General features: G+C 47.6%; 1 pseudogene and 1 gene segment (V, D, J or C); both read left to right on the forward strand.

Annotated features, from left to right (window-relative positions):
• Window positions 1–8,909: 8,909 nt before the first annotated feature.
• Window positions 8,910–9,856, forward strand: LOC146426504 (uncharacterized; annotated as a pseudogene).
• Window positions 9,857–16,549: 6,693 nt separating this feature from the next.
• LOC146426505 (T cell receptor delta constant-like) lies at window positions 16,550–21,550 on the forward strand. The segment is given in 5 exon segments: window positions 16,550–16,868; window positions 19,710–19,985; window positions 20,604–20,675; window positions 21,015–21,131; window positions 21,215–21,550. Coding segments are annotated over 4 exon segments (534 nt in total).
• Window positions 21,551–23,259: the final 1,709 nt, after the last annotated feature.

The following is a 23,259-nucleotide window of genomic DNA, read 5'->3' on the forward strand; positions in this document are numbered from 1 at the left end:
GCTGCGAGCGCCTGGGGAATCCGTGATTCCTGCCGTGGATCCGGATTCAACTTTGATTACTACGATATTTGGTGGTACCGTCAGATACCCGGAGGCAGCCTAGAGTGGCTGTCCGTTATTAGTGAGGATCCAACAATATTTCATTTTGACCAGACAATGCAGAATCGGACCACAATTTCCCGGAACAATTCCCGGTCCGAGGCATATCTGTCCGTGCACTACCTGCATCCCAGTGACTCTGCCCGGTACTTCTGTGCCATTCATTCACACGGGGACAGGAAACTCAGCTGAGCTTTAACACAAACCAGCTCGGGTCTGGCACAGCAGCCATGAAATTTGGAGGTGGTGAATCCCAAACTGGTTCAGGGCTGCTCCCAAGAAATCTGGGGCCATCCCTGGGCAGCACAAGTGATCCTGGCTTTTCATCGAGAGCTCTTTTCCCCACGATGGCTTATGGCATATCTGAAATCCCAAATACAATGCCTCATTCTGTAGAGGTTGTTCAAAGCACAAAGCAGCCTGGTCACTCTGCCTGCCTGCAGCCTGTCTCTGCCTTCCTTTGCTCTCCTTCTTCCCCAGGGCACCCAAAGCACCAAGGCATTGACAACACCTTTGCCTGCTTCCTTTGACACTTTTAGGGGCCATCTCCTCGCACCACTGAGAGCAAAGCAGTGATGCAATGGGCCTGCTTTTCTTTCAGCTGCATTTCAAGGTGATGAGATCCAAGCAACAAGCTCTGCAGTGTGGTGCCCAGCAGGGAGTACTGGGACCTTCCATGGCACTTACACCTCCAAAGCCTCCTATATTTACATGGCCTGGTATCAGCAGTGTCCTGGTGGATCCCTGCAGTACTTGCTGCAGGGCCAGGGCCATGGAGGCTCCTACAGCCACACAGCCCCTTTTCCCACAAGAGGTTTTCCTGCCAGGCTGACAAGAGTTCTGGGACACTGACCATCAGCGGGCTGGAGCTGGGGAACAGTGCACTCTATTACTGCACCCTGGAGAGACCACAGTGAGAGTGAGCACACTTGGGGTGTGCCTGGACAACATCAGCTTCCTCCCCTCCTGTGTGTTCATGTGGGTCACAGCCCATGCAAGGGCAGAGTCAGTGAGTGGGCTGTGCCTGGGGTCAGGGAAATGGGGTCTCATTGTGCCTAGGGGGATTGCAGAGGAGAGGAGGATGGTGGGGAGAGGGAAAAGACTGTTTCAATTGGAAGGAAGCTACAACAACCACCTAGTCCAACTGACTGACTGTTCCAGGCCTCAACCTAATGTAAACCTTGTTGTTGTACTGCATGGGTGTTTTTGTTTAAATGCCTTTTACACGCTGTCAGGATTGGAGCATTGACCACCACTCCATGACACCTGTTCCAATGTTTGCCCACTCTTTCAGTAAAGAAACACTTCCTAAAATCCACCCTTCACTTCCTCAGGTGCAGCTCTGAACCATTCCCACATGTCCCATCACTGTGTACCAGGGAGAACGTCCCTCTCCACTTCCCCTCCTCACAGAGCTGAGAGAAGCATGAGGCAGCCCGTCAGTCTCTTTTTCTCCAAACCAGACCAGTCTTCCATGGGCTTGGGTCTCTAGGGAACCTGGCATATCACAGAATTACAGAACCACAGAATATTGTGAGTTGGAAAGGACACACATGGGTCACTGGGACCAACACTTAAATAAGTGCATGATGTGTACAGGGACCAGACCAGTTGTAGCTGTTGAGCCGCTAGCAGAGAAGTAGAAACCCAGGTTCTCAGGCAAGAAAAAGGGAGAGCTTTATTATTTTGATTTCCATATATATAGACTTTTCACAGGTCACCCAGATTGGTCAGTCAAAAACCTCCCCCTAGGCCTAATTGGCCAGGCCTGAACTGCCCAAACCTCGAGACCTTTTTTGCAAAAACATCCAAACTTTATAAAACACAGCAAAATGTTCTCACGAAAGAGACCTGTACTGGCCACAACCAGTGACCTTGGCACTATTAGCACATTGCTCTAAACAACAGAGCTAATCTCAGAGTAGCCATGCTGGACATGGTACAGCAGCCTCATGTGTCTCAGGACAACTTAGTTCCCCTTGGCCCTGCACCCCACTGCTTCTTTCCCCTGCCTCAAGCCTCCACTCTCAGTGGGCTCCTCTACCCTCTCCAACTCCTCTCTCCCACCTCTGTCCTGGAGGTCTCTTCCACAAGGGGCTGTGTCCAAATATCCAGGAAAAGATAGAGGAGGGAACAGATTCAAGCAGTCTGTGGTGGGACTGTGTAGAGTGGGCACTGCTCCCCAAAAGGGTGGTAGCAGTCAGGACAATGACACTGCCGGGGCTCAGAGCTTTCCCATTCTGTAGTCCCGAAAAGAGAGATAAGCGTGAGTTCCTGCAGAGGAGGAGAACACAGGGAAGGAAGTGTCCTGGTTGTGCAGAGCAGCCCCAGCAGCCTGGTCCCTGCAGATTCCTGTTCTGCCTTTGCTGCCTGGGCAGAGATCTGGGAGGGTTTTGACAGGAAGAGGAAGCTGGAGAAATATCATCACTGTGGAGAGAGTAGGGTGCTGGGCCAGAGAGCAGGGAGAGGGGTGAGGAACACTTTGGCTTAGAGGTGCCTTGGCCAAGCTGAGCTGGGATCCTGGGGCATGCCATCTGGGAGCAGCAGCTCAGCAGCAGCAAGGGCCAGGGGACAAGGGGAAAGACAAGCTGACTGCCTCTCTGGTCAGCTCCAAAGCCCCAGCAGCAGCCTGCAAGAATTCCTCAGAGAAAGACCAGGGCTGGCCCCACAGAAACACATCACCTTTTGCCCACCACAGCATTTCCTGCTTTAACTGTCTGTTCATGCACCGCTCAGAGTGAGAGACACCCAGGAGAGCACAAGAGCTTCAAGTTGTGCTCCTCCTGCCCACAGCTCTCCCCTCTCTGTTGTCACAGACAGAGGGAGGGCCTAGGAGGGACTGGGCCTGAGTGCAGTGACAGAGGCACAGGCAGGGAAGGTGTGGGCAGAGCTGTTGTGCAGGCAAACAGAAGGTGCAGAGAGGTGAGCCAGAGCAGGCCTGGCCATGTGGAGTGCCCTGTGCACTGTGGGCTTCTTGCCCATCGTAGGTAAGTGAAGGGAAGGGCTGATGCCCCCAGGAGCTGAGCGTGGCCCTGTGCTCTGCTCGGCTCTGGGCAGCTGTGCTGAGCGCTTGCAGCCAGACCTGTTCCTGGCTCCAGCTGCCCAGCCATGCCTGTGGAGCCCGGGGAGAACAGCCCTGCTCCTCTTCTAGCTGGCAGCTCGGCACCTCCATCCATCCATCCATCCACGCTGCCTCCTCTGCAGCCTGGGCACTCGCAGGGCACTCCCTGCTGCACTCAGACCTTGGGGCACAGCGCTCTGCCCTGGCACTGCACACTCTGCTGCTGGGCACTGCGGCCCCTCTGGCAAAGACCAGCTGGAGGATGGCAGCACAGGGCCCAAGCCTCAGCTGCCCATCACAGCTTTGGTCTTTCCTGTGCTCATGTAGAGCAGTTTCAGGGACAGGAGAGTGGCTTCTTCACCATCCTGTCTGGGCAAACACAAAGGGATTTTTCACCCCATGGTGCAAATCCTTCTTGCTTCTTTGGGGAAAATCAGAAAAAGCGTCCTGTCTGATTGAGAAAAATAGGGAGGGAATTGTGGTGTCTCCTTCCTTGTGAGCCTTGATAGCTGCTACCAGCTCTGCCCATCTGTGTCAGCTGGGTTCAAAGAGGATGATTTTGTCCTCCCAATGTTTTAATTCCATTCCAAATCCTCACCAGCATTGCCCTGACCTTTGCTGAATCTTGGAAAGATCATAGTTTGTTCTTTCTCTTTGCAGCCGTCACTGGTCAGATGATTTTGGAGCAACACCCCAGGGAAGTGACCATGCAAGAGGGAAATGCAGTCACCTTCCAGTGCAGCATGAGGGGAGCTGATATGAGCAAGTACTACATGAACTGGTACCGTCAGGGCCCAGAGGGCTCTCTCAAATTTATTTACAGGGAGGGTGATATCTACGGAGAAGGTTTCAAAGACCGTTTTGAGGGTTCCTTGGAGAGCTCCAAGAACCAATTCACGCTGCAGATCGTGGCAGCAAAGCAAGGGGATGCAGCAATGTATTACTGTGGAGCAGAATCACCCTGGAGCAGCTCTGCAGCAGAGAGGGCCAAAAACCACCAGATGGGTCAGACAGATCTCTCAGCATTTCTTTCTAGCAGCTGCACCCCAGGGCTCTAGTCAGGCAGTTGCAGGTGCACAAAACATCCCTCTGGCTTGGTGGCACTAAAAGCCAGTAGAGGGAAATGTGGTAGAAGGGCTGCTACCACCTCTGGGAGGACTTCTTCTGGGAACTTCACAGGCTGTTAGGGAAAGTGCATGTTCAGTACTCTTTGCCTGGGCTCCTGTCCAGCACAGCTTCAGTTTTCCTCTGTACCTTGGCTGCAGAGCCATGGGATGAAGGAGATGTGTTGCTGTAGCTTCCATAGTGCTGTGGTGGATGGAGCCAGGCTGTTTAGGAAAGACAGATCAGCAGGCATGGCATTGCTCTGGGTGGCTGCTCCAGAGCACCTGATCAGCAAGCAGGAGTTGACTTTGATTGTCCTCCAGGGTCTCAGCAAGCTGCTGTCTCAGTGCTCCTCCTCTACTGGAGAAGGCAAAAAATATGCAATGAAGACTTGTGGGTTGAGATAAGGACAAGGAGATGTCCCAGCAGTGCCACCATGGGCAAACACATTGACTTGGGAAAATGAATTGAAGTCAGTGGCAATCAAATCAGAGTAAGTTAATGAGAAATGAGAACAAATCATGAAACATCTCCACCTGATCCTTGCAAAAAGGGATGAGGAATGTGGCCTGTACCCATTCCAAACATGTTTTCCCTGCCATTTCTTCCATCTCACTCTCTTCCTCGGCTTCAGTGTGCAGTCCAACCCATGGATGACATTTCTCCAGGAACTTCTCCAGTGCAGGTTCTTCCTACTGGCTGCAGCTCTTCACAAACTCCTCCAGCCCAGTGGGTCTTTTCCATGGGGTGCAGCCCTTCAGGAACACACTGCAGCACTGTGGCTCCTCTGTGGGACAAAGGTTTGTCCAGAAAATCTCTTCTGGCCTGGGCTACTCACTCCATGGGACCACAGCTCCCATCAGGAGCCTGCTCCAAATGTGAGCTCTCCATGGAGTCACAGATGTTTTCAGGCCATATCCACTCACTCATGTGTGGGGTTCTACACTGTCTGCAGGATCAATATCTGATCTGGTATCCATTGCCATGGTCTGCAGAAGGACAACCTGCATCACCATTGTCTTCACCATGGACATCAGGGGAATCTCTGCTTTGGCCCCTGGAGCACCTCACAGCCCTCCTTCCTCATGGAAAGTCAGCATAGCTTTGGGAAGTGGCAATTGTGCTTTGCTACATTTACAGCCTTCTGAAAGTGAGGCAAAAGGTCTGTGTGGGTGAGAAAAGAGTGGATGTTTTGTATTCTTCACTCACTTGTGCTTTCAGCACTGACTTCCCTGGGAACCTTCTGGACAAAGTCTTTCATTAAGGACTAGGAAAGGGCTCAGTGACATAAGTTGTGCAAGGGTACATATTCATTATTCCAGTCTCTCTCCCTGGACTGTGGGAAATGGACTTTCTGAAGGCTGGTCTGGCTGCTGATGCCTGAGGAGAATAAAGCATTCAGTACCTCAGTGTCGTGGGTTTGAGACAGGACCCTTGCCAGGAGGACGCACGAAAAAGGGCAAACAGGCTTCAAGCTTAAAGTTGCAAAAAAGTGTTTAATTACCTAACAGAATTGGAGGATAAATGCAAGGCAAAAATATACTTTTCATACATTATTTTGTTCACTCCCCCCCTCCCTCTTACGAACCTATAGTATTCACCCCCTTTCCTCCTCTACAATCCACAAGCCAGGTGGGGGGGCAGGGTGTGGGGTCTCTTTTCAGTCCACAGAGCAGATTCTCAAATTTACTCATCACCACAATTCTTCTACTACAAATACTCTTTATCTCTACTTGTTTCTCTCTCTCTTCAGACAGTTTTCTGCTCTCACCCCCACCCTCTTAAGAAGCAGTCTCTGCACTCACCCCCCCCCCCTTTTCCCTCTTTGCAAACTAGCAACACAGACAGGGGCAGGTTGAGATGTCCTCTGGTCAGTCCAATCAGGAAAAGAGGTTCTCTACTTAGCCAGGGGTCCTTCCCACGAGAGACAGTCCTCTAGGAACTTCTTTGGCGTGGGTCCAATCTCATGAGCAACATTCCCGCCCGAATTCTGCTGCAACATGAGTCTTTTGTCCATAAGGTGCTGTGCAGACTCTCCCGAGCTGAGGCCAGGCTGCTTCCATGCCAGGAGTAAGGCCTATCTCTCTCAGTCAAGGCCTTTTGCAGTTTTAACTCTTAGATGAGACTCCCACTGGTTCACAGTCTTTTCCAGGCATCCACCTCCTCCTCTGGAGAGAGCTGTGGGTGTATTTCTGCATCCTTATGGACTCCATGGGCTGCAGGAGGAATTTCTGACTCCCCCATAGCTTCCACCACGGCTAGCAGAAAGTTTCAGCTCTGGTGCCGGAAGCACTGGAGCACCTCTTTCTCCCCCCTTCTTCACTGACCTTGGCACTCTCCGTGCTGTTCTCCCTCACATATTTTCACCTGCACCTCCTCCTCCTCCAACTACAAAGTGAAAGAAGTGCGTGCCTGCTTTGTTTTGACTTTTTCTTAAATATGTTTTCACAGAGGCGTAACCAGCACCTCCAATTGGCCCAAACCTGGCCGGCAGCATGTCCATCACCTTCAGAGCCATCAGAGATTGGCTCTGCTGGACTTGATGTAAAAACTTCCAGAACTTGCACTCAGGACACACAGGAGCCATCTTTGTGCCACACCACACCCCTCAGACACCTCCCTAGGCCTACTAGAACAGCTTCTGAGGGGCCCAAATTTCTCCTAGAGGTTAAAAACACTTTGCTGATGTTTTGGGCCAATCAAAACCACCACACTCAGCCCTTTTCCTTGCTGTTGTGTTTTAGGAATAGTAGACCCCAATTCAGTGTCATCCATGGAGACTGTCCCAAACCAGAGCTGGTTTAGTCCTTCTACCCCTTCCCTTCCCACTTTCTGCTCTGGGAATGGGCTTGAGAGTTGGAGGCACAATGGTTAAAATCACAGGTTGAGATTTGAATAATTTGCTGGAAATAACAATGAGATAAGGAATGAACAGTACCAGCAACAATATTAATAACAAAAGTAAAAAACGAAGACATTATTTACACAGAAAGCAAAACAAGACTCTTTTGCCTGCTGAGCTTTCTCCACCTCGCTCCTCCCGACCTGAAGAAGAGAGGGAATCCCTTACTCCCATGCCTGGTAAGTGACCTGAGATGGTATTGAACAATAGTCGATTCTGGCCACACCCCCTCCTGGCTACTGTACAAAATGAACCTTTTCCTGGCAGAGACTAGGACACACATCCTGTGTCACCTGGTCCCCATCCCATTCAGCAGTGAGCCCATGTTTTCCCCAGCCTCGTTTGCCATGCAGACTCCTGGCATGTTGACCTGACTCCTTGCTCACTGGGGAGGAATCCTCTTCAGCTCAGCACTGGTGAGACTGTGGACTACTGAGTTACCTACTAGGCTCCAAAGCCTCGTAAGGACATGGAAAGAGGGGAACAAATGCAATGAAAGGCCGTGAAGACAAGGAAGGGAACAGCTGCAGAGCCTGGGAGAACTGGGTTGGTTTAGTATAGAAATGAAATTGCCATGGGGATAATTTGTAACATATACCCCCTGCAACCCCCCAGCAGTGGCCTTTGGGTTGCAGTGAAGGGGAGAGGGAGAACTTCTACTCATCACTTCCCAAATGAATTTCCTCTCATCCACTCTGCCCACTGTCACCAAAAGCTATGAAATAAACTCTCCAACCAATTTGCTGTGTTAGAAAGCCAACATTACTGAATTAGCAGCTCTGGATGCATGCGTATGTCTCCTTAAAGCATGCAACAAGTTCTATCCCTGAAATGAATACATATTCATCACATTTCCTGAATACATGCATATATGCTAATTGTTTCCATGGACTTGTTTGAATATGGTTCTAGATCTTCTGATGAATCTTTTCTCCATGAAAGTATCTCAAATAGGTTGTCTGGTCATAATGTACTTCTCTTATTATTCTTCACTCTGACAGACAATCCTTGTTTCCAAAACAAAGATATTGGCAAATACATATTAATCACTGATATAAGTAAATAAGGAAACATTAGCTGACACAAGACTTATTAGTCACACATATAGGGAGTTAACACAAAGCCATATTTATCTCTGGTATTTGTACTAAGCACGGTATGGTACAAAATTAAGCATGAATTTCTTATAATGACAGTGATGAAAAGAAGTTGCCCCAAGAAGTTGTATCTGCTCCAACCACAGATACATTTAAGATCACATTAGGTGCAGCTTGAGCTACTTGTGTCCCTGATCATAGCAGGAGGGCTGGACTAGATCACATTTAAATTTCACTTCTAATCCAATCCATTCTGTGATTCTAAAATTCCTTTTCTATCCTTTGCTGAAAGAACATCTCCCCATCCCCAACACCAGGCTTTCTCTTCTCCATGGTGAACTGTCCCTGCTCTCTCAGCATTTCCTCATGCAAGAGGTCCTCCAGTCCCATAATCATCTTCCTGGCCCTTCACTGCCTCTCTCCAGGACATAAAACTCCTTCTCGTAGGGGGAGTCAAGTTGTGCCCCCAGTACTCAAGTGTGGCCTCAGCATTGCCGAGGAGAGAGGAGACATCACCTCCCGGAACTGCTGAGAGCATTTTGGCTAAGGCTGCATAGGATCCCAGCGACCTTCTGTGCTTCCAGGGCCAATTGCTGGGCGAGCTGCCCACGAACGCCTCGGGTCCCTTGGGCAGAACGCGCTCTCCATGCGGTGCTGCCCTTGCCGTGGCCCGGAGCCCCGCTGGCTGTGTCGGGGCGGGCAGAGGCGCCGGCGCTGCCCCGGCGAGGCGGGGCCGGGCGGGAGCGGCCCGAGCGCGGCTCCGCTCGGCTCCTGGGCGGCTGCGGCGGAGCCGGGGCTGGTCACCATGTGCGCCGGGCTGGGGCCGTGGCTGCTGGCCTTGGCCTTGGCCTTGCGGCCGGCAGGTGAGAGCCGGGCAGGGAGGGCAGCGAGCCCGGGACAGGGGAGGAGGCAAAGGGCAGATGCAGATGCAGATGCAGATGCAGATGCAGATGTTAGGAGGGAGAAGGAGGTCAGGTTTTGTCGCTGTGCCGGGCCGGGGGCACCGGGACACCTGGACACCGGGACACCTGGACACCGGGACAACGTCCTCGGTCCCTGGTCGCGCCCTGCCCGATTCCTGCGCTCTCCCTCCGCAGGGCTCTGGGCACAGCTGAGATTGGAGGAGGCTGGCGGAGGGCTGCAAGCACCTGGGGAATCCGTGACCCTCTCCTGCCACGGCTCCGGCTTCACCTTCGAGAATCATTATGTTCGCTGGTACCGTCAGGCACCCCGAGGCAGATTCGAATGGGTGTCCTGGATAAGCCATTACTCATCTAAGATTGAATTTGGGCCAGCAGTGGAAGGTCGAGCCACAGCCTCCAGGGACAATTCCCGTTCTGTGGCTTCTCTCAGCCTGCACCTCCTGCATGTTGGGGATTGTGCCCGCTACTTCTGTGCTGTTTGCACACAGGGGCAAAATCCTGCTGAGGTTCAACACAAACCACCCGTCAGCATCCCAGCTGTCCACCTCAGATCTGGAAGGGGCCCGTGTCACCCTGATGTTCAGGGTTGCTCCTAAAGAGTTGTGTAGACACAGCATAGTTTTCAAATGTTTCTAACAGGGACATGCTACCTTTTGCTCTCCCCAAATGAGCTCTAACCTTTGTGCTTGTCATACTAATTCACTTCTCACTCGCCTTAACTGCTTCATCTTTGAAGCAATTTTCCTGTTTCCCTTGATTTGCAGTATTACAGGTACCCAGTCCAAATGGTGAGGTGTGCGAATAGCACTGCTATGGTTTTGGACTCAGTTCATGTTCACTCAGTCCAGCCCACAGGTTTTGCCTGAGGGGTGAGCAGAGGAAATAGGGAATTCTAGATGGTCATTTGGGAGCTGGTGGGAGAATGGGGAAGGCTGTGTATGTCTCTCCCAGATGTGAGATTCTAAAGGGAGCAAGGGTTTTTGAGCAGGTGAGTTTGCAGCTGCTGGATCCTGGACATCACAAGCAGAAACACAGGGACATGGCGGAGTAGATTAAGTGATTGCTTAAGCCATTGCTGTTTTTTATCCTTGTCTCCTGGCACTGCAGGTGGCCTGTCTCAGGTGAAGACAGAGGCCTCAGGCCCCTCGGTAGGGAAGATCTCGGAGTCTGTCTCACTCACCTGCCACATCTCTGGTGTAGCCATCACCGATAGCAGCTACGCGTGGGACTGGATCCGGCAGACTCCTGGCAAAGAGCTGCAGCACATAGCGATGCAGTATCCTTTCACAGGACTCCAGCACATCGCTTCAGCCTTCCAGACCCAAGTCACCAGCTCTGCAGACCCCTCCAGGAACCAGGTGTGGCTGCGACTGCTGTCTCCAGCAGCTGCAGACACAGCCACCTATTTCTGTAGCATGAGAGAACTTGAAAAGGGCACCGTGCTTGAAATGCAGGCAGGGCCAGGAAAGAACTAGACAGAGGGTGTTTAATCCACCCAGGTCTTTGTGGTTGCTGCAAGACAAAGCTCTTCCCAGACTTCTCAAGTTAGTCTGGGCTGTCTTTTGCAGAAACAGACACAGAGGTACAGCAGCAACAACAGCAGCAGTCTCCCACAAGCACACCGCAAACCATGAACGTGTTGTTAACTCCTTCATTCCTTTCTCAGTGTCTCCCACAGGCAGAAAGAACCAGGGAAAGAGAGTGGGTTTGGTTTTTTTTAAAGAATGTGATGGTTTTGGTTTGAGTAGAGTTAATTTTCTTCATAATAGCGACAATGGGGCTCTGTTTTGAATTTGTGCTGGAAAGAGTGTTGGTAATTCAGGGATGTTTGAGTTATTGCTCAGCAGAGATTACATGGAGTCAAGGCCTATTCTGCTCCTCATTCCACCCACTGTGGCTAGCACAGGTCTTTCCCATGAGAAATCCTTTTGTGTTTTATAAATAAAGATAAGGTTTGGATGTTATTAAAAGTAGTGTCCCAAGACTTGGATGGTGCAGGCCTGGCCAATCAGGCCTAGGGGGAGGTTTCTGACTGACCAATCTGGGTGACCTTTCAAAACTCTATATATATGATGAAATCAAAACAATAAAGGCCTTTTTCCTTCTTGCCACTGAGGACTGGATTCTTCTCTCTGCTAGCGGCTCAACAGCGACACACGCACCAGTGAGTAGCTGAGAGTGCACAAAATTTACGAGGGAACACAGCTGGTTCAGCTGACCCCAGCTGGCTAAAGGGGTATTCCAGGCCACAGGACATCATGCTCAGTATATAAAGATGGGGAAGAGGAAGGAAAGAGGGCATATTGAGTGATGACATTTGTATTTCCATGTAAGCACTCTGTGTGATGGAGCTCTGCTTGTCTGGAGTAGGCTGGACACTTGCCTAACAATTGGAAGTAGTGAATGAATTCCTTGCATTGCTTTGCTTGCACATGCAGTGTTTGCTTTATTTCTTAAATTGTTGACTTATTTATTAAACTTATGAATTTTCTCACTTTTACCCTTCCAGTTCTCTCCCCCATCAAAGAAAGGGCAAAGGAGCAAGCAGCTGTGTGGTGCTGAGTTACCATCTGTGGTTAAACCGTGACAAAGAAACCCAATGAACACTGAAGGAGATGAAGTTTTAATGTGGAAAGGTGGGACTCAACTGCATTTGGACACTTCATGATGTTTAGAGAGTCTCACAATAACATTGCAGAAACACATAATAATAGTCAATTAATTAGATCTGAGGAAAGAGTGGCACTGCACAGGAACAGCATTGCCAAGGTGGACTTTCCCAGGACACGATGAAAAACTCTTTTTCTGCACTCCCAGCTTTGGCTCCATGTAAACAGACACAGTGCTCTTCTTCTGAGCACTGACCGTTCATTTCTTTATTTAGAAGTGTAGGCTTTCATGGAAGACATGAGGACACCAATGCAAATGCATCCATGGGTTTGTGTCCCTGAGCACAGTGCCTGAGGTATCCTGTATAGGAGCTACAGATACCAGAGGGTCAGGCAGTTGTCCCCAGGCTTTGTCCCAATTCCCACCTTTGGCTCTATGGAAGGATTGCTGCAGTGCATTAATCTCACTAATTCAACACAGCACTGCCTGTCAGGACAATGTTATCTGTCTTGGAAAGGCTACAAACACAATGACAATGCCACTTGATTTCTTTTGTCACCTCGTCTTTTCTTTTAGGTGTCAGCAGCCCAGGGACCTCCCCAAGCAGATATTCCAGCTCACTTTTGAAATCACTGCTTTTAGCTGTCCTCCCCATAGTGGATGGACAGTGACTTACTGTTTCACCTTCAATATCTAATTTACCATGATCACCTGTAGTGCCTCCAAGGAATCCATTGCCAGGTGTTATTTTTTGTGTAGAATATCCTCTGGAGCAGTGTTAGATTTTCAGAAGTAGAACAATGCTGAGGAAGAGGAACACAAAAGGCAGCACTTCAAAGACATGAAAGTGGAGACATCACCTGGCACTGAAAAAAATACCCCAAATGTTTTTGTAGAACTGTCTAGCACGGTGTGGCGTACGTACCACAGTGATTGAAAACAACTGAAGCACCACACACAAACTGCCTCCCTCCCTTCTCTTGAAGAGGGAAATATGGTGCCCTACCTCATCTGTTTTTCCTCAGACAAGTGTGTGCACATATACAAATTTGATTCCCAGAATGACTCAAACAGCAGAAAAACCCTCCTATTTTTCCAAGACCAATTTCTTCAACATTCAACCTCAGATCTTAGCTCTTGCAAACAGGTCATTTTACACATTTGATTGCCAGCTCCAGCTGAACAATTTGGTAGGAACCTTCTGTATTTAGATGCTTGCATTTTAGCTCAGCATTACGTTCTTCTCTTTGTCTCAGAGCACAGAAGAGAATTTTGGTAAGAACAAGGATCCTTTTTAACTTCAGATCCCAAAACACCCAGAAGCAGATGCATGAAGAACAAGACCTGGGGATCAGAAAGGGCACTTCCCACAAGGAATCTCACCGCTATAGACATCAGAACAGGGACTGAGTCACTTATGGTTGCTTTGTGCTTACCCGTTATGAGTTTGTTCAGGAGCCCTTTGTTCATCATTTTGGTCTTCTGACACAATGCCTGACTTACTGCTTTGTCAAGAGCAACCATTCTTGAGGTTCATGGAGCTAATCTCTGAAAATGAGCAGCTCCCCTAGACCCCTCCTCTGTCCAGGACCATAACCCATGGGATTCCTCCAAGCAGATCCCTGAACAGCCCAAATTCTGCTCTCCTGAAGCCCAGGGCTCCAGTTCTGTTTTTTGCACTGCTCTCTTCTCCCTGGATCCTGAGCTCAAAATGTGCATGGTCACTGCAGCCAAGGCTGCCCCAACCACCTCACATCCACCACCAGTTCTTCCTCTCTGCCAAGTAGAGGTCCAGTTCAGCAGCCACTTGTGTCAGTAAGTTTGCCTCAGTACACTCCAGAAGAGTCCTTGATTGGGTGTGCTCAGCTGTGCTGTCCTGCCAACAGACACTTGACAAGCTTCAAGCACCCCATGAGGACTGGAGCTAAGGGATGTCCCATTTGTCCCAAGAAGGCCTTGCCTTTTTCTTCCCCATCAGGTGATGTGTAGTAGCCACCCACCACAGAGTCTCCACTGCTGCTGTGGCATCTAATCCTGACCCATCTGCTGTCAGCTGGCTCATTGCACATCCCAAAGCACAAATTCCAGCTCTTCCCTCAGAGAAAGGGCAACACCCACTCCCTGCCTTCCCAGTCTTTCTTCCCTGAAGCCTGGCTTCAGTCACTACAACACTCCTGGAAGCTCTCCCACCACACTTCCATGATCCCACAGCTCTGCATCCAGCCTGCAGAGACAGAACTCAAAGGCTGAGAGAGCTGGGGGTGTTCAGCCTGGAGAGGAGAAGACTCCTGGGAGACCTTAGAGCCCCTTCCAGCACCTGAGGTGCTCCAAGAGAGCTGGAGAGGGACTTTGGCAAAGGGCCTGGAGTGACAGGACATAAGGGAATGGCTTCCCACTGCCAGAGAGCAGGGTTAGATGAGATATTGGGAAGGAATTCTTGGCTGGGAGGCTGATGGTGCCCTGGCACAGATTGCCCAGAGCAGCTATGGCTGCCCCATCCCTGTCCAGAAGAAGTGTCCAGGGCCAGGCTGGACTGTCCTTGGAGCAGCCTGGGACAGGGTGGGGCATGGCTGCTATGTCTGCCCAAATGCCTCCTGGGAGAGGCAGGGATTGGTCAGCGAGATGCGTGGACACTGTACGGTGATTGGATGGGAAGGTGTGTGATTGACAGGTGTGCAGCCAATCCGCCCCTATCCCACCAATTGGAGGGTATAAACAAAGTTTGTTTCTTTGTTCATAAGGTGATTTTCTGAACACCACCTAAGGAGATCATATGCCTTCCTTCCCGATGCTACAAATGGTGCCTGAACACGTACTTATAAACACAGTGGGAGGAAATGGACTGTGCCAGTAGTATCTCCCTGCTAGACTTAAGGATTTAAACGACAAGAAAAGGAAGGTCTGGGAATAAAAACCGCCGTACTGAGGTGAGCGGCAGGGAAGAATGGGAAACAGAATTTCTGTAGAGCAAAGGCAGAGCCTCGATTCCATAAGAGGGCTTCTGCATCAGAAGAATATAGACATCTCTGATGCTAACTTAAATGCTTTGCAGGACTGGATGTCCATACATGTAAAAGACTTCCCATTTGCTGAGGTTTTTGAATTGTAGACCTGGCTGATTGTGGGACAGAGACTCTTTGGTATCGCCAGAAATGGTGAATTCAAAGCTCGTAGTCATCTCTCTACATGGAGCATGGTATTGGCGCCTCTGAAACAAAAGCACAACGAAACAGAAAGCCACACGGATGGTGGCAAACTTGACGGTGCAAATCACCATTTTGTGGATTCAGGAATATGTTCCCCTGAGCCATACACCCCACCTATATATAGTTGCTATGATTCTGAGCTCAGTGAATGTGATTCTAACCTACTTGACCCTTTTGGGGAACAAGGTACACGAGTTTGGTCAGTCCACCCCTGAGATCTTCTGCTGCTGCTCAGGAATAGGAGTCATTGTCTGCACTGCCATGGGGTCCCTCCCACAGGAGACAGCTTCCCGTGAACTCCTCCAGCGTGGGTCCAAATCTCACAAGCAGCAGCCCCAGCTTGCTGCAAGGTGAATCTCCTCCCGCAGGCAGAGAGTCCTCCCAAAACTGCTGTGGCATGGCTCCCTCATCCACAGGGTGCAGACCTCGGGCACCTCCCCAGGGGCTGTGGGTGGATCTCTGCATCCCCCATGGACCCATGGGCTACAGGGGGACAACCTGCTCCACCATGGCCCTCACCATGGCTGGCAGAGGATTCTTGGCTCTGTCTCTGGGACCAGAGCCTTCCACCTTCTCCACTGACCTGGGTGTCTCCATGTTGTTTTCCCCTCACATATTTTCACCTCCTCCTCCACCTCTAGCTAAAAAGAAGTGTGTGCTCACATTGTTTTGATTTCTTTTTAAATATGTTATCACAGAGGCGTAACCAACATCTCTACTTGGCCCAGGCTTGGCCAGCAGCATGTCCATCATCCTCAGAGCCATCAGAGATTGGCTCTGCTGGACATGGTGAAAACTTCCAGAACCTTCCCACAGAACACACAGGAGCCATCTTTGTCCCCCTCCCCCCAGCAAAAACTGGGCTAAACAAAACCAACACAACCTCCTTTGATCATCACTCCCAAGGTTTCAGTGCCTCTGCATAATGAAGAACAATCATTTTTCCTACTTTCTCCTCTTACCTAAAACAGCAGAAAGACTTTCTCAGGGACTAAGTGACCACCAGACAACAATTCTATGAGCCCAGAGGGCATGTTCCTCCTGCTTCTGAGCGCTGAAACAAAGGGGAAAAAGCAGACAGCTTCCTGCAAGTCAGAAGAATTTTCAGAATGCCTTTGAAGTAACATGAAAAGTGATTCTTTTCCTGCTTTCTATCCAGCTCAACTTCATCAGACTTTTCAGAGGTGTCATGTAATCCCCAAGTTCTTATTTAAAACTCAACCCTTTTGATATTATTTTGGATCCTTCCTTGAAAGCCATGTAGCATTTCTTCATGAAGTACGTTGGGTCTTAAACCACTGAAGAAGCCATGTGACTGCCTGTATAATCCAAAATTCTGTGTAGTGGAACAGAGACAGTTTTTACAAGGAAATATATCACTGTGTACAGGGGCTGGAGTACCACAATGATATAAGCAGCATGGGGACCTGTACAAAAACCCAGAGAGGCAAAAAAGGTGAGGTATTTTTGGAAAGAAAGGAGATGGGTGACTGTAAAGATTAAGTAAACAAAGAGAACATTCTTTTTATATTTCCTTTTATCCTGGAAACATAAACAAGCTCATGGGGTGTCCAAAAGATGGGAGAAAGGGAGAAGTTGGAAATTCTGTACTCAAGCTAACTGAAATCATTGAACTATTCAATTAATAATTTTTGCTTTTCCAGTTTTGGAAGTAAATGTACCTCTGGATCCTCTCATGGACTTTCACCCATGGATAATTAGGACAAATGTCTGGCTTTCCATCTCCTGTTTTTATAACACTTTTGAACAACATGAGGAAAGAGTGATTTCTTGGAATGAGTCTTAGCAGTGTGAGAACAGATAAGCTTGTATTTGGACCAGGGACGACTCTCACAGTTGTACCAAGTAAGTGCATTTTTTTTTCTTTTAAAAACTTCATTTAAATTTAGAATGGGGGTGAAAAAAACAATTTAATGGTTTGTGTTCACTGTAAGAATTTCTAGCTGCCATGATCCCTTGAGTGCCCTCGCTCTCCAGCCAGGCTTTCAAGCCAAATCCTCAGCTTGGATCTGCTCAGGAAGCTTTCCCAGAACAACTGGGCTGACTCTGCACAGCTCCATTATTCCATGATCCCCAAACACCAGCAGGGCACTGCTTAGCATGTTGTAACTTATTCCCAGTTTGGACAGCACTCTGCCCCAAGTTGCTGTGAAGTGTCCCATTCTGCAGTGGACTTCCACTGACTCACTTGGGGCAGGAATGCAGAGCTCAGGGAAGAGCTCACAGTGGTGAGGAGTTTTGAGACAGATCTGTAACTGCCCAGTTTGAGATGTTTTGCCATCAGCCCTAGACTCCCAGTGTCCCCAGGTCAGTAATTCCAGTGCCCTGGAGACAGAGGAGGAAGGAGCTTAAATCGCCTTGGGCTTAAATTCTCACAAATGTCTCACATCCAAGAGCTCCTGGAATGAAAGACAATTGGCTCCCAAGTTGTGTGGGCTCTGAAAAGATCAGTGGGGGGAGTAGGAATTACAAGAAGCCTTAGTTATTCCCATCTTTATTTGCAAATCCATGATGTACAATAAAGGTGGATGTCATCCCAAACAAAATTATAATTTTGAACAAAGACCTCTTCTTTCCATGCTGATCAATGATTTTTTTCCCTAGCTAAAGTCAGGATATTTTCATGGCTTATGTTTGACAGTAAAAGATGTTGGGCCTTAAGTATCAGAGTCCCTTTCAAGTCTGCTGAAATACTTTATAGGTTGCAGCCAAAATTTCCAGGATGTGAGCAATCTCCCCTTTTGGTTTTGAATTACTTTGTGAGCTACTAATATGCATTTTAAGATGTTTAGAGCACATATACTTTATTATGCAAATCTTTAGAGAATTCCCCCAAATCAAAATGACATAAAATAACCATTCATTTTACTGTGGGATACTCCAGTCATATTCTCTTGAGGACTCAGGTAAGGACAGAGGACGTCTTTGCTTTTGTTCAGGTTGGTTTGTTCCAGATAAAACATTCCTTAAGAATGCTAAAGCACATCACTTTTGCCTCTTCCTGTGAATTTATAAGACTAAAGCAAATGAGAAGTACCACTTTTTGTCCAAATAAATTGCCAGAACATAAAACACAGATCCTTTCCAGAAGCAAGCAGTGGGAGGAATACATGGCTATATTGTCAGGTAATGCAAACTAGTGGGACTCAGGTGAGGTGTCTGGTGTCAGAGAAAACAAATCTTCTGCACTATGAACTACAGTTGCACTGTGTACATTATTTCTTCCTGAAGATCTTGCCCAGGGAGTTATTGTAGGGAAGCAGCTTGTTTGTATTCTGGCTGTTTGGAAAGCCTGGAGAGGAAACCACCTGAGAAGCATTTCAAAGTCTTCTCAGAGAACACAGAATGCACAGGACTGACAAGCTCTGGCAAACCATGGTACAACACCTGGGAAGGAAATGTGTATAGGAGGAATGGCAAAACAAGCCTTTTTTTGATTTACATATTTGTACTGTGTGTTACTGCTGCTCTTGTTTTTGGGAAAGGAACTCAACTGACTGTGGAGACAAGTAAGTATCCTTTATACATTACCATTTTCTGAGTTGTTAGTATTTCATTTTTCTCTTTTTAAAAATTTTTCTTCCTCCTAAAATTCATGCAGCCATTCATTCATGTTTTTCAGTCACTAATTAGACTTTCTATGTGTAATGTTTTTCATGCAACTACAAAATTTATATGTAAAAAAAATCTGATCCCAATTCTCGGTGTTGCAAAAGAACTTGAGCTCCACAAGTGAAGTTTTGTCTCCTATCATTCTGAATTTCTTTGGGATGTACATTTCTACTCTTAGGCTTCTTAATAAGATTTCCAGGGTTTTAAAGTCATGCTTAGGCACTGTAATGGTAAATAAAGTGGCTGTGGAGGTCAGTGTGTAAGTTCCTAACACTGTCTCTTCTGTCAGAGTTGAAAAGACAACCGTGATGGCATAGAAGGGTAGTGTACAAAAGCATAAAATAAAATGTTATGCAACATTTCTGTTCTAGTTTAATCTTACAAAATTGTTCAGAGTTTGCATTCAACTGAACTGGTAAAACCAAGTTAATGAATGTTTGATTTCTGTTGGCTGTCTGGTTACTTGTAGGTGTGGACAAGTGTGTAGTTCTGCCGGTTTGATCACCATGAAGTTCTGGCAGAGCACGATTTGGCTTTCACCTCAGTTCCTCAGCAGAGCCATTGAGCTGTTGGGGAAAGGGTATAAAATCAGAGCCCCTTGGTCAAACCATGATCAGCACCCTGTTAGACCTGAGGGATCTCTTGACCCACCTGTAAGGCAGACATCATGCACAATGAAAAGCCTAATGCACCTCTCTTTACCCAAGAGATCTATCAGGATGCTGCTGTCACAGTAGACCCACAGATATTTATCGATGTGTCTGATGTATTGATGTGCCTTTCTGGCAAGGAAAGATGATGGGGGATTCCTGTCAGTTCCATGTTTTTACTCTAATTCAAATTGCTCATCCAGAGGTAACTCCTGACATTGATTTGTGAGATCACCCTTGACTCTCCATGTATGACCTGAGCTAGAGGCAAAGATATTTTGTTTAAAAAAGAAACCATGGTACCACAATGATTTGTTGGCTGCTACATTCTTTTGAGACCAACTGTTTCGCAGAAAAACAGCTGCTGCAAGTTTAAGAAATCTAATTTCATTTCTCGTATGTCCAAACCATGCTTCTATTACAGATATTCCAAACAGTTCTGTCCCTCAAGTCATTGTGATGAAATCCAAAAAACTGGAAGAAGGTGGCAGCACTGGGAAAGCAGCTTGTTTGGCAAGGAATTTCCTTACAAAGAACATCACCTTGGAGATGCCCTCTAAGGAGGTTGTATATGAGCAGAGCACATCCATTTTGACATCAGAGGGGTTGTACAATGCAATTAAAGTGGTCAGAGTGACAAAAGACACAGAGGTGACCTGCACAGCCAAATCCGACAACAGCACCATAACAGCACTGCCAGGTACAGTTTGGTGGCACAGCTGTCACTTCTTGCTGGAGACAGTGTCCTGTGGGGCTTGGTGTTCTCCTGCTTGTCAGCATTGGCCTGGGCACCCAGCAGAAATGAGAAAGACATTTGGTACTTTAGCAGAGAGAGATGAAATATGTTTCAAAGCATCTAATAGAAATGGTTTCAACTGCTGAATTATTGGAGGTACTTTTTTATGGGGGCAGGGACAATGATACAATCTATTTCTTCAAAGTAGGAATTTCTTATAACTAAATATTTCACCCCAGTAGCACTAAACCTCCTGCAGCAAAACCTGAAACAGCCTTCCAAAAACCAACAAAAAGTTAAAGGATTGGGCAATTAGGGATTTTTTCACAAAAGCAATTTTGTATTTATGGAATTGTTTTTATCACTGTGAAAGTCATTCAAATAACAAAACCAAAACAATGGAGGAATTATCTTTTTTCATGCAACTGCATGAGGAAATTATCTCCTCAAATGAATGTTGTAATTAATGACTGACCATCTGAGCCCCAGTCTGTACTTTCCTCAAGTTCCTGTGGGAAGAGTTATTAATCCTGTATAAAATGTGCACAGAGTTTAAAATGCCTTTTCTTTATCATGCTACAGCAGGGGAGACAGAAGAGCCAGTGACAGGGCCCAGGAACAGGGTGTGCAACAGCACAGACCTCTCTGCACAAGGTGAGTTACCCAAACAGGTTGTGAAGTTCTATTGCTGTTTGGGGATTAAGGCATGGAAATGTCTTTTCTCCAGGGGAGAGGACTCAGAACACAACAAATCCAGCAGGCACAAGCTGCTGTCCCAGGGTTGCTCCTGCAGTAACACACAAGCTCCAGAAAGCAAAAAGCAATGCAGACAGACCCTGGGCTGCCCTGCTGTTGCCATCTTCTCTATTGTCTGTTCCCTGCTGCTCTTCCTTTCCCTCAAACTATCCCCAGTGTTTTTTTCCACTTTCTGCCAAGATCACATCATCAAAACCTAGAGCATGATCTCTCTCATCTTTTCTGGTCCCTGAGCAGATGCTGAAGGGGAGAGAGTGAACATGCTGTCTATGGCTGTGCTGGGTTTGAGAGTCCTGCTGGCAAAGGTCATCACTGTCAATACACTCATGAGTATCAAGCTGTTTCTTTTCTGAGGTAAGGGAGCTCTCAGCTATCAAACAGTGGTTCATAGGCCCAAATCCATTAAATGTTGTTGAAACTCCCCTTTGTTCCTCCAGAATTGGGGAATGAAGGCAAGAGGAACCCGAAGAAGAGCAGGAAAGAATGTGAACCAGCAGCACAAGGGGAATGAACAAGCAGTGACAGAACTGCTGACAGTGACACAGAGTGCTGACAGGACACAGAGCAGCATCTTCCCCTGAAGACATTGAATGCTGTTCACTGATGCCTGGCCAGCTGATTTACAGTGAAGAGTTTTAAGTGCTTTTGCTATTTCCTCCCCTTTGTGAATGGAGCAGAGTGGGTTTATCCTCATACTCCTGCTGAACAGAGCTCCCCTTCTGCTGCTTCCCTTTCTCTTCTGCATTTGCACAGAAATGTCCAGCCTGCTTCAACAGCTTGGAAATCTCCAATGCTGCTCACTATGAATATATAGTCTTTTCAATGCACCATTCACAGGCACGTTGTGTTTCTGCCTGCAAACTGGAATATTACTGCTGAGAGAATTCAAGCCCAGTAGCTGCCATTTCTAGCTTTGGAGTTTGGATGGTTTTAATAACAAGACGTGTGTATTGTAGATGAGAACACCTGTGTAGGATCTGAAGGGATTCAATTCAACCAGATAAAGTTCAGTTCTTTATTAATCCTGTATTTCTTCTGCCAAATCTATTGCATGTGAATTTTAGTTTCCTATAGTAGTCATGAAAATAAAGTTTTACTAGGCCAAAATGCTGTGTTTTTTCTGTGCTTTTTTTTCTGAAATTGGGATGCAAATTGCTGAAATCCAACTGTCCTAATGTCCACTGGGATTGCAAACACAGCTTTGATAAGAGAGATTTGCTATTGCCTGAATTTGTCTTTTCCAGACTTTCATGCAGGGAATTGTCTCTCTGACACATTCAAGAGTTTCAGTGAGGAGAGACCTTGCTAAGGTAGCAGGGAGGAAAATGCTCAGATCAGCAGGGAAGAAACCCTGCTGCTGGTTTGCACTCACTAAAATGAGGAAGAGGCCACCAGAAAATAATGTCGGGTGGTTTGATTCAGTGATAGCTCCCATAGCCACTTGGTTCTTACCTCAGAGAGCCCAGCACACACCTTCCCCAGCTGATCTTCTCTCAGCAGCAGCAGGCAGGATGCTGTGGTCACCATTTCTGACTCAGTTACACCAGGCAACATCAACCCTCCCCTGCTTTGGAAAAAACAATTTAACCACATCCTGAAGGGGAAATGAGGCTTTTCTCACCCTGCCTGAGTCCCTGCTGCCTTCAAGAGAGCCTCTGCAGAGGACATAGCAAGCTCTGCTGCATTCAGCTTGGTCAGGTCAGACCCTCAGGCCTTGGGTCAGAGAAGAGAAGACACTCACCCTGTTGGAAATGATACCATGTTTAGAATTCTTTCTGTAACTTTAGTCAGGGGTTTTGTTCACCTTTGCCCCGAGGGAAGGGAATTGAAATTTCCTTTCAGGGGACTCGAGGCCTGATGAGCTTAACATCTCAACAGACTCAAACAGGGAGTAGCACAGAGGATACACAAGAGATAATGACCATCAATGACCATTAACAAACATCAGCTCCAAACATCACCCCGGGCATAGTCACAGACACCTGGTCTGGGAAAAGAGAGATAAGAGAACCAAGAATGAGAACCTAAATAACATCAGTGGCAAAGGGATCAATAACAAAGAGGAAACGAAATACTAGAAATTGTTGTCATAATGAGAGTGGAAAGGAGGGTGGGGGAAAATGAACCAACAGGACTGTGTAACTTGGGACCAATGAACATTGAAAAAATGAATTTCTCTGGGGTTTAACTGTAGCAGCACGTGAAAAATCTAGTAAAAACCTTGTGGATTGGAAGGATGTTTTCTGCACAATGCGGGCAATGTGTGGATGAAAGGATTTCTGTTGCACAACCTGGCCAGGAAAACATGCTGGGCAGAATAAAGTAATTCCTTGATTCTCTGACACTAAAAATGTTGTTGGAGACTTTTTATTTTTCCCACAGTTTCAGTGGCAACACCACCCACAATGTGAACTTCCAAAAAACTTTTTAAGTCATTTTAGGAACATTTTCACCTCCAGGACATGATGTTTAATTTTACTCT

Source organism: Lichenostomus cassidix, chromosome 27 (assembly GCF_008360975.1).
Source record: "Lichenostomus cassidix isolate B80296 chromosome 27, HeHo_3.0, whole genome shotgun sequence".
Lineage (NCBI taxonomy): Eukaryota > Metazoa > Chordata > Aves > Passeriformes > Meliphagidae > Lichenostomus > Lichenostomus cassidix.